At 38.3% G+C, this 12,031-nt stretch overlaps 1 protein-coding gene across 5 annotated transcripts; it reads right to left on the reverse strand.

Moving 5' to 3' along the window:
• Nucleotides 1-4,280: 4,280 nt before the first annotated feature.
• EPGN (epithelial mitogen) lies at nt 4,281-10,657 on the reverse strand. Of its 5 annotated transcripts, none has more exons than XM_029928808.1 (5): nt 10,385-10,657; nt 9,754-9,816; nt 6,614-6,734; nt 5,853-5,879; nt 4,281-4,335 (listed from the first exon to the last, which is right to left on the reverse strand). In XM_029928808.1, the coding sequence occupies exons 1-5, from the start codon at nt 10,425-10,427 to the stop codon at nt 4,281-4,283; spliced, it is 309 nt and encodes a 102-aa protein (XP_029784668.1). In that variant the 5' UTR covers nt 10,428-10,657. The 5 variants fall into 5 exon arrangements, with proteins under 5 accessions (XP_029784668.1, XP_029784533.1, XP_029784451.1 ...); XM_029928673.1 differs by having other exon boundaries at nt 9,727-9,816; XM_029928591.1 differs by having other exon boundaries at nt 5,727-5,879; nt 9,727-9,816.
• Nucleotides 10,658-12,031: the final 1,374 nt, after the last annotated feature.

Below are 12,031 nucleotides of genomic sequence, written 5' to 3' on the forward strand. Positions count from 1 at the left end.
TCACCTCTAAGTTCATCAAGAAACGAACTACTGACATTAATATTTCCCATAACATATAGGAAAACACTATCATATGGAGTTTAGATGAGGGACGTGGGCACCAGATCTACCTGGTTCAGTTCTAGGCTCGGACACTGAAAGGCTACCTGATCTTGAAAAAGCAATAGTCTTTTCTCTGAGCCTCAATTACACACAGGTGTGGATTAATTAAAATAATGCTAATAATGCTTTTCAAACATCCTAAGTGCTCATGAGAGGTAGCTATATCACACCATTTAACTTTATTTGTGCAGAGACAATACCGAATCAATATTTTCATGCCATTTTAAAGATCTGTGATGCCATTCTTTCCAGAAAGATGTAAAGGCTAATTACCATTCTCTGAAAGATCAAAAGCACTGCTAGTTTTTGCCTGCTTGACTGTGGGACTAATCAGATTTCAATCTAAGTGACTGGTGCTCCGATGATATCTGAGACACAAAAATTATAAAGAAAGGTCATGAGATATATGAGCGATAAGACCTGACGAAACAATGCCATTCCCCTTGTTGCCATATAGTCACGTTCCTAGTCTTTATGGGATGTTTCTTTGGAGACTGTGGGTGTTGTCCACGATCTGGACTATCCATCATGTCTAGTTTGGGCAGAGGAGTGAAGTGGAATGGTAGGACTCATTTACTCACGTGGGTATTCTCCGGGGGGCCTAGCCTTTGAATTTTGAGAAGTTAAATGGCTTAGGCTCTTGTACTCTGAACTGGGTATTCATGAATTAAATAATCAACAGAAATTTGGAACCGATTTTGGAAGATCTGCTTCTGAAAATGCTACTGAATAGGGCTACACCAAGGTTTGACCAGAAATGTGGACTCACCCAGATTAGCAGTGCCAGACTCTGACAAATTACATATCAACACCTCCGGTCCATCTTGGCAGATGCTAGTAACCTGATGTCATGCACCCATGATGTAAGCCAGAAAGAGTGGTATTTTGCAACAGAGAGATTCTGGTCACCCTTCCCATGGATGTGGGTCGCAGGATATCAATATTTACATCACACTACAGAGAGTTTGTTACATTTTGCAATGCCAGAAGTTACGTGGCTTATTCATGGTCTTATGCAGAGAAAAACTGTCCTTATGTCCAACATCAAAAGCTTAAATTGCTGATGTTTGCCTTGTTATTTTCTTAAGATATTTTTTCAATTACATATAATGAATGGAAATCTTCTTGACGTCATTAAAATAGACCTTTCAGAATTAAAGGATTAGATTTGTATTGTGCCCAGAAATGCTAAAAGATAATCTATGTTATAATTTCATCTACTTCAAGCATTATAAAAACACAATATACAAAAAGTAATTTGAGATGGGGCACCTGGCTGGCTAAGACAGTAGAGCATGTGATTCTTGATCTCAGGGTCATGCATGATTCAAGCCCTACGTTGGGTATAGAGATTATTTTTTTTTAAGTAATTTGGGGAAAGAAGATACAATAACAAATAATTATAATTCTTTCTTGAGAATTTACTGGCTCAAATATGTTTGAAATTAGTGTTTGCTCCCACCCCTATCATGCTCCAAATGCTAATTTAAAAAATTTTTTTATTGTTTTTGAGAGAGAGAGAGAGAGAAAGCATGAGCAGTGGAGAAACAGAGAAAGAGAGGAAGATATAGGATCCAAAGTAAGATCCGGGCTTGGTGGGGCTCAAACTTACAAACCGCGAGATCATGACCAGAGCTGAATTTGGACGCTGAACCAACTGAGCCACCCAGACACCCTCAAATGCTAATTTATGAAGCACTTATGAATATTAATGACTTAAGAATGTGTTCTCAGAGATTGAAGGATAGATACCTGATGAAGGCAGAATGGGAAATGATTGAAATTGATCAGCTCTTTATCCTGCTTGCTTTAGTCAAAGGTGTCAGAAATATGTTTTCATTTCTTTCCTAAACAATCCACCCCACCTAATAATTCATGACTAATAGCTGAAATGTAGTCGTGATGTAAGGGCTTCCCTGGCAGGCTTTTCTCAAGGTTTTATTGCATACAGAAAAAAAAAAAGTAGATGAAAAAGTTTGCAGAACAGCTTATATTTATATCCATTTTCTCACTTAAGTCCTACTTACATGTGTAAATATTGCCATAGGAATGCCAGAGATTCCTCCCGGCAAAATGATTCTAGGCTTCAGGGGACCAGAAGATTGCTCTGTATGACAGATCACAAACAGATGGCTTCTCCTAAGCCACACTCTAAATGTCTGTACAGTTGTTCTCAGGGGATTTTATACTGTTAATGCACATTCTTCCACACTGAAAAACTCAGAATCCCTACTCATTTCTTTTTGGATTTGGCAACCTGGATGTTTTAATTCTCTGGTGTTTTTTAATTTCTATTAAGTTGTGTTTACAATTTAGAAATACTCATAGACAGCAGATATTTATAACTTCTGAAGTTATCACCTCTCCAGACTCCAGCATTAATTCCTCTTTCCTTTCATCAAGAGGCAGTCCTTAATTAGGCTTTATTGTTTCTTCCTGGGCTCTCGCCAGCTTTTTAACACCTTTTTGAAATGCTCGGGAAGAGCATAGCTTTCTAGGTGCGGTCGCTGGAGTCACTGGGAGGAAACTTCACCTCCCTACTTTTTGGTATGATGTAACCTTTGCATACTTTGTGAGGACAGGCAGAAAATGCTGATGCTTAATTCATCCACATTAAATTCCTTATGAAGAAAAAGCTGGCAAAGTGCCTTCTACTCAAAGGAAAGCAGCATGTAAAGTTTTGTCTAGGAGCAAATGCAAAGTCATTATAGAAGTGAAAGTCTTGTTACCATTGTAAGAGCATTCATGTTTGATCCTCCTTTAACCCTTGTGATTGGAATTGTTTCGCTTATTTAAATCACAATGGAGAAAAACAAAAGTCCATAGTTTTAGATTGAATCCAAGAGAAAATTGGTGGATTTTATTATTCTTTAATTCCATGTTTCATTTCCTTTAAAAACAATTTTAAATGATTATTTTGCAAACCAAACACTAAAACTGACACCTAAGATGATATCTGGTGGTGTGTTTTTGGGTTAGATGTGGCATAAGAGACAGAGATGGTGTTGAGAATAATTCCACTTACAGAACAAATATGGAAAAAATTCTCTTGACCCGCTGTCAAACTTTAAAAACTATAAGGGCCTTGGAGAAAGTAAAGCCAAAGCCCTAAGAAATTAAAGGACCTGCATAAGATAATTCGACTTATATGGAAGATGTATAATTAAAGAGGAAGGGACACTAATTCCCAATAGGCATTTCTGTCATTGTTCCATTTTCTCTCGCTAAGTGCAAATCTGCTATCGAATATTCAGAAATGGTGGAGAAAGTTTCCACATGCTGTTGGCTGGCGAAACAATTCCTAAGTCCAATTCTTCACTTTCTATTTCAGGGACAATGGTAGAATTTTATTCATTAGTGGAATTCTAGAATTTCAGTCCAAATGGATAGTCACCAGGTAATTCCACTAATAATAGGAAGAGGTGATGAGCATAAGCATTAAGGGACCATTGAGTCCAACTCAAAGTTTTATAGTCCATGCAGAAACAGAAATGTTTCATCTACTCAGGGCTCAACATACAGATAGATTTTAGTCATCAAAAACTCTTTAGCTTATTCCATATTTCACAGATAAAGGCTACATAGTGTTATCACGCGCTGGGCATGATTTATGTTTGCCTTGGATATTCCATTTTCTTTCCCCTGGTGTAGAATTCAGGCCCGTGCTTGCATCACTGGAGGTGTCGTCACACTGACCTCATCCTGGTAGTTGACATCACGTTCCCTTAGACATCAGGAAAGCAGCACGTTTAGGACTAGGTCCGTAGAGCAGTGATCTAAAATACTGGTGGTAGCAAGCACATGAAGAACCCAAGCGTGGCATTGCTTTGGCTTGCTGCGAGGTTGGTAACTATTCCTATGAAAATTCACATCTGACGTGGTCAGAAGCATGAAGCTCAGCCTTTCTGCAGCAAGGACAATAACCACGCTACAACAGCAGCAAACCCAGAGTAGGACTATGAGCTTGCTTGGGTCCCAGTAGTTCAATCACTCGGTTCCCATGGCACCCTAACGACGGCAAAGTCTGAAGGCCAATGTTGAAACTTAGTCTCTCATTTCATCATCCCAACTTCCATTATTTTCAAGTCCAGTCAGCTTGGGAAGTTTTGTTGTTTCATTGGAAGATTTCAGGCCCACTGATTTTTATAAAAGCCTCACAGGAATTTCTCACAAAGGCCTCACAGCGGTCTTCCTCCAGAACAGATGTTGTAAGGTGATTTCAGTTTTAGACACCTAAAATAGAACATTGGTTTCCGTGTGAATCTGACGGGTGCTTGTATGGTTTGTTGAGAATGATGTATGCGCTCTGGTATAACAGTTCCCCTTGGTTTTCCACCCAAGTCCCCTGTCCCCACCGGTGGGCCCATCCCCCAGTGGCTATGCAAGTTAACAGGCTCACAGCTGCATCCTTCTCCAGAGGATTGCCTGTGGCCAACAGAGCACCGAGCCTGAAAATTCCTGGGAGATTCCAAGCTCTTACTTCCTTTCCCATCAAAAGCATCCTGCCATCCATGCTGGGTGACACAGGGCACTATAACCATGACCCCTCACCTTCTTGGGAAAGGTCTACCATGTTGTTCATATCCCAGATCTCCCCATGGAATCCAGCTGATGCCAGACTTCAGTTAAAGCCACGTCTTTGCTTACTTCCTTCCTCTGCCCTAGCTCTCCTTACTTCAGTACAAGATTACCCTTAGAGCATGCCCTCGGCCAATGAATTGCACAAGAATTCCCATCTTAGCTTTTGCTTCTAAGGATCTTGACCTCAGACCACTGTCTTGTTAACATTAAAAGGCTTACTTCCTTTTTCCCCCCTTTATTGGTCTCTCAGGCAATTAATATAACAGATTTTATATCAATTGATCTATAATTGACATAACAGATGTTATTCTAAGATGCAGTTATTAAGCAAACAAACTTTTTCTTATTTTGTACAGTCTTGGTCATTTTAAAAATGACAACTTACTAGGCTGCAGCAAAGGAAATGTATTTGCCCATTTTCTTTAATGTATCTCACATTATCTCTTGATGTTTTTCTAGTTACATGAGTTTCAGAAAAAATCACCAGTATGGATCAAATAGAAATGAGAACACACAAGTAGCTCATACTTGTGGATCCAGCTTCTTTTCTTAGGTTTTTAGCAGTCAACAGGATCGCCTGAATAACCCCCAGCTGATGTCTGAACAGAACGTGAACCATGCTTGTCATACGTTTTCATTCATTTAATACTCATTTCTAGAATTGTTCATTCAACATATATTTGCTGAGGGCCTACTGTGTGCCAGGCATGGTACTTAGCACTGATACATAACTGTGAACAAGATACACTTAATCTCTACTCTTGTGGGGCTTACTGTCCTCCTTATAACTTTGATGTAGGCAGAGACCAGGATGAAGGGAAATTGTAAATTGGAGCTATTTTATTGCAATTGCAGGCAGATTTTTACTGCTTGTCTGTGTTTATGAGAAAAAGTATGAAAACAAATCTACATAGAGAGTTGCCAGATTTGCAGCCATTTTTCACTAAAAAACTATACATGTCAGTGTTTGGAACTTTGTAGGGGCTCAATAAATATTCATTAAGTGCCCAAGTGCCCAGTGACTTCATATTTTTTCCTCATACCTCTTTCTTATGTAGCAGTAAAAAATAGCAAGAAAACCACTTAATAGTAATCCAACACCAATCCCAATTGCAATGTATTTTTCATAAGAATCCACAGCATATGAAGTTAAGGTCAAGTGCTCACACCTTTCTCCAGTATAACCAGTAAAACACCTTTAAAAAAAAGAAGAGAATGTATAATTTTTAAAACTCATAGTGATAGAAATTCAAAGAAATGGCCAGTTTCAAAGAATGAAAAATTTCAATGGACAGTAAATAGTTTAAAGAGGAAAATTCAAACGAAAGCCAACTATTAAATGTATTGAAGAAGCTATGTATTTTACAATAATCAATTTGTTAAGGCCCTGTGTTCCTGAATATTTTTCCCTCATTGATAGAAGGGAAAGGCAGTCTGCTTGCATGAGTCAATCTAGAAAATTATTAACTACTCTTTCATAGGAGATTAATCACCCAGCAAATCAATGATCATAAAAATAGTACTTAATTGCTCTAGAACTTTATATACCTGAAGTGTTTTTGCTATAGTCTATTTCATCTCATCCTGTAATCAACCCTGTTAAAAACTCAGAGCTGCAGGTTGCTAAAACACACATTTAAATTCAGTAGTCTTGAGGTGAAGCATACGCTTCTGCATTTCTAACAAGCTTCCAGGTTACATAGAAGCTGCTAATGTGGGAGCTGTATTTTTGAGTGATGACAGTTAGGTAGTTTAGAAAAAGACTCCTTAGATATTCAAATATAGTGAGTCATGTTCAGATGATGTACCCTTTTTACCAGATAAGAGTGAGGTGTGTGGAAATGTACTAGGTGAAACACACAGAAACATTATGTGAAACATAAATGCATTTCCTCCCATCTCTAGGACTTGGAAAGGTCTTTGTAATTACCTGCAGATGGCTTTTTCCAGCTCATGGTGGAAGGCACAAACACCATTGATGCAGTAACTATTGTGGTCTTCCAGGCAAGGATGTGAGAACTTCAAGGCTATGGGCCCTTCTGTGTAGTCAGCTAGGAAAAGGACACACAATATTAACAGACAAAGCGAGTCCTACTTTTATAGTAGATTTGTCACACACATGTAAAGAGACCTTTAATTTAAAGAATATTCATTGGGTGCTCTGCTATTTAAACGATTGGCTGATGCCATCAGCAGGTTATTTTCACAAAGGTTAGGTAAATAACATTTAGACATATCACTAATTAATTAGGGGGTGGAGTGGTGACTATTTTATTCTCTAGAAGCTGCATAATAAGGTATAGATACAAGTTTGCCAAAAGGTGGCAGCATTGATTCTCATTTAGGCAGGCTGTGTTGAGCAAGTCTCCCCAAAATACTAATAAATGTCAAAGATCGCACCCTATTTTTTATTCCCCCCTTTACACCCAAGAGTCAGCACTTAGGAAACTTGGATTTATAGAGAAAATCAACTTGATTTCTCTTCACTCCCCAAAGAAGATGAGAATTCCCTGCTTCCTCTTCTGTGGACTACCATCGAGAAGGTAATTGAAAGGCAACACCATGCCTCATTTCAGAAGAGGCATTGTTATGACCTATACAAGAACCAGAAACAAGTTATGGCTTAAGCTTCACAGAGTTGAGACAACACCTTTGAATATTAATTGTAAATTTTACTCAGTTAATGAGACATTACAAGATAGTGGGAAAAGCCCTGGACACAAAAGGAGAAAATCTGGGTTTTGACTTCTATCACTATGCAAATGATCACATTTGGCAAAACTTTTGTGGTCAAGTGTCCAGAAGCCTCTGTATGGGAAGCTTCCTTTTGGGAAGCTGTGTTTTGGCAAAAGAAATACACTTCAGGATGTTTCCTCCTCATTCCCTGATGTACTGAAGGCATATACCTATGCCATCCTATGCCATATTCACTGGGGATGACACGGGTAAAGCTGCATAATTGGGTCCTTTTTGGTAAAATTTAAATGCCAATTTTTAAATTTGTCCCAAGCAGCATCAGTGGTGTTTTATTTTGTCATTATTATGAATAAACATATCTCCTTATCTTTAGTTATCCTGTTATACCATATTTGCCTTGCTAAGTAGATTAACAGAATCCTTCTTATTTGTTTTAAAGTGAAAAAAATCTAAAAAGGAATATTTTTATACTGAAAATATTAAATCTTAGGTACTAAGTCACCAATAAGATACTGTGTTATATAACTCCATCTTGATTAAAAACAAACACTATTACCTTAAAACTCGCCTTCATCTTGGTGAATGTGGTGTTGTGAACCTAATGTCATTTTAATAATAAACTCTCAGTCAGTGAGACTTTCCCATTATAAACTGGGCTAGGTTCTTCCTGCTTCAAGACTAAATTAATTGAATTAGCCAAGTCTGAACCAGGGTTTGCTAGGAAATGTGAGAACTGAAAGAAGATACCTCCAAAGAAAGAATATGCCAGAGAGACTCCTCTTTCCCCCAGAAAGAAGAATATTGGTTGTAAGTTGAAGAAAAATTTCCCAAGATAACTAGATGCAGGTTTTCAAATTAAACTAAAAAATGGAAAAACTGAAGTTCTCCATCAAGAAAGCAAAGGATAACTGTAGAGATGATACAGTTGGTCCCTGGTTTCCATTATTACTATCTATAACTTGGAAAACTTTCCTTGATTTCATTCTTTTTTTTTTTATTTTCCAGAAAATCGAAAACACGGTTTAGTATAATGATGGAGAGGCATCTTTAAAGTTATGAGGGGAAAAGACTCGTTGGTAACTGGTGCTGGGCAACCAGGAGCCACCTCAATTTTTTTTTTTTTGAATCCTTAACCTCCTCCTGTACATCAAGATAAATTCCAAGTGTTCCAAGACTCAGATATGCACACACAGACACACGCAGACACAGAAGATCCTGAGGTTCAAAATCTTACTGGTTAAAAAAACCCAGCAAACAAAAAAGCCAACACCTGCATGCCAAAAGGCCTTCAGGAAAACCAAACGCAAATGACTAACCCGGGAAAGATATCCATAACTCCCATTACAGGCTATGGTCACATCTCGTGTATTAAGGAAGTAAGAAGGTGGCGCTGGGCGCACTGCTCTGAAGTCAGTCCCTGAGAGGAAACCATCCAATGAAGAGCTTTCCTCTTTGTGCAGAGGTTCAGAAGACATGAAGAAGTTGGTTAAAAATTATTCTAAAACGTACACGGATTTTGTTTTGCAAATGGATAGATCTTTAAAACTCAAATCGACTAACCATTTTAAGTAAATTTTTTAATTTAAAACTATTGTTAAAAAGAGGCAGACTTAAATGTTACTATCTTTAATATTCAGAAACAAAGCGTCTAACAGGATCTTCTTTTATTTGCCTGGCTCTGAGCATAAGCCCCAGTGTTTCCTACCCCTGTCACATCACCAGTCTTCACAAGAGGGGGTGGTGATTTGGGTGAGAATCTTAACCACCCAGTACACAGGTGTTGGCAGGTAACAAATTTTCCAAGTTCACCTCTGAGAGTTCAAACAATGCAGCCAGGAGCTATTCTAATAATAACAGTAAGAGTAATAATATAGGAAAGAAAATATACCATCACCATCAACAATAAAAAATGGGTACACGTGGTTAAGAAATGGAGCATATGTTAAAACAATAACAAAAGCCCCTCAAAACAAAACAAGAAAAAAGATCTTTCCAAGGATGGATTAAAGCTTCACCTTGTCCTAATTCCTTTGGCTGCAAAGTCATAGTCACAGATTAAAATACAATATTAAAATATCAGTCATCAAAAATGCCCAAACAGGGACACAAATGGGTTATTGGGAACCAAGCTGGAATCAAGCAGAAGGCAATTTTTAAAAGCCCTGTTTTTGCTGGCACATTACCTGTCACTTCTATTTATCAGTATCCTGCTAAAAGACTTGAGTGTCTAATAATGAAATAACCATTAAAAAATTTCCAGTGTTGCTTTTTATCACAATCCAAATTTCTCTCAAATGGTAAAAAAAAAAAAAAATCACTTAAAATACAAGAGTGTGAAGAAAATACCTTCTGTTTCGTTAACTGTCCAGTTACTTTGCTGGGTTGTGTTGGAAGGTGTTCCCGTCACAGCTGTCTCTTCAGTCAAGGCTGTCATTGCTATAGGAAGGGGTGGGGGGTGGGGGGTAAGGCACGTTTAGCAGGGGAGCCTCCTTCTGTGCAAAAGCAACAGATAGAAGGTTATGTACAAGCAACAGATCAAAAGCAATTCTTCCTCTGCTTATTCTCACTTCTGTTCTATTCTTAATTCACTTACATTTGCAAACTATAACCTGATTGGGACAGTTTCCTGACAGTTTCTCATTTGCACCTATTCCCCTGACTACCTTATAATTACAGAAAATAGAAAAACATTCCTTTTTAAGAGCATGTGGATTCATTTATATACTAATTCAATCACAAGGATGTTATGGCATTGTGGTTAAAATGTATCAACTGCTCAGTTTTAGAAAGAAAACATACAGGTCTCAAAAAAGGGGGAATCTAATATCTTAGGAGCCAAGTCTGTAGTGCAGACTACAACTCAATTAATTCGCAGATTCCTTGCTCTGTTCTTTGTCATGAAGAACGCCTGTTAAAAGCCAACTTCTCACTGAAACAGAGAGGACAAATCCTATTCGTATTTTACACTGATACAAAATTAACAAGACAAGAACAAACCACCTACCTTTGAATAAGAGATAGACTGACACTGGCACTCCGAAAGCCATTTCCAGCTGTTGTTCACAGGATCTTATCTTCCCAGACTGACGGGTGGAAGGTTTTTATTGAGCTCTCCCGAGTCTTTCTTGCATTTATATTTCATGAAGCGTCACCTGCCGTTCTTACCAATCAAAAAAATATGTACTTTTGGCAGGAGCTGTAGGTAAAGCCCTTGAGGCGCTCACACACTTATTTAGGATACCTGCATTATCTAGCAATGTGATCAAGTTCTCTTTTGAAACACTGGTTTCCTGTTACCTGTGGGCATAATTGCCTATGTAAAAAGTACTTAAAACAACAAAAAAGAATGTAAATTCAGGAAAGGCCCCATTGCTGCAAACAGAATTATACCAAGCTCCAAGGTTACTAGGGACCTACATAGAATTCCAACAAGGGGGAGTTCTGATAATCTGCAAATCAGGAAACAGCACGATCTGTCAATGAGTCAAACATCTCTCAAACTGCAGTCAGTTACACCACCTCTCAGGACAGACTGTTCTATTGCAAATCAAGATACTTTGTAATTTAGTGGCGGGGGAGAAAATTAATTTGTGTAAAAACAGAGGCTTAATATTCCATTTTATTTTTTCCTACTTCATGTTGCTATTTACAAGCTCTGTAAAGATAATTATTTTCAATAGCATAGCATTTGCCTTTATGTCAATCTGCCATTTAAGATTTTTCAAGTAAATGGAATGTGCTACCAATCTCCTTTGGACTATAATGCTTCGATCTATGTTCCAATGGTTAGGCTAGAGAGAACCAATAAAGTACAAGATGATGATGTTTGTGATGTCTCCACTAAAATAAAATATTTAGGTTTGGAATGTCTGATGAATAGAAAGTTTTGTTTGTTTTTTATTTTTTAGAGAGAGAGAGAGAAGAGTGCGAGGTGGGGAGAGGAGCAGAAGGGGAGAGGGACAGAGGGAGAAAGAGACAGAATCGTAAGCAGACTCCATACTCTATGCAGAACTCCTGGCAGGGCTAATTCCAACACCCTGGGATCATGACCTGAGCTGAAATCAAGAGTTGGACACTCAATTGACTGAGCCATCCAGGTGCCCCTAATGAATAGAAAGTGTTAAATTTAACATGACATTCAAATTTTTGTCACTGTTGGGGAGCCCGGGTGGCTCAGTTGGCTAAGCTTCTGACTTCAGCTCAGGTCATGATCTCACAGCTTGTGGGTTCGAGCCCCACGTCAGACTCTGTGTTGACAGCTCAGAGCCTGGAGCCTACTTTAGATTCTGTGTCCCTCTCTCTCTGCCCCTCCTCTGCTCATGCTGTCTCTCTCTCAAAAATAAACATAAAAAATTTTTAAAAATTAAAATAAATTTTTCCTCACTGTTAATCTAGCTGTAATTACTAAGGTGCTATTTTAAAAGCCAAAACACATGATTGATGCTATTAGATTTTGCGACTATAGGAGCCTTCCATAAATGTTCACCTGCCCCAGGTTATTACAAAGAACTTATGTAAATATGTCGCACTGCAGTGATGTGCTTTTCTACCAGGAATTTCAATTTTCGGTACCTTGAAAACCTGTTCAAGTCAAGATAGGTTGCCACTTGCATCATGTCCATCCAGAAAATTTGGTTTACCAGAATGGATC

The sequence above is a fragment of the Suricata suricatta genome, chromosome 1 (assembly GCF_006229205.1).
Source record: "Suricata suricatta isolate VVHF042 chromosome 1, meerkat_22Aug2017_6uvM2_HiC, whole genome shotgun sequence".
In the NCBI taxonomy this organism is placed as follows: domain Eukaryota; kingdom Metazoa; phylum Chordata; class Mammalia; order Carnivora; family Herpestidae; genus Suricata; species Suricata suricatta.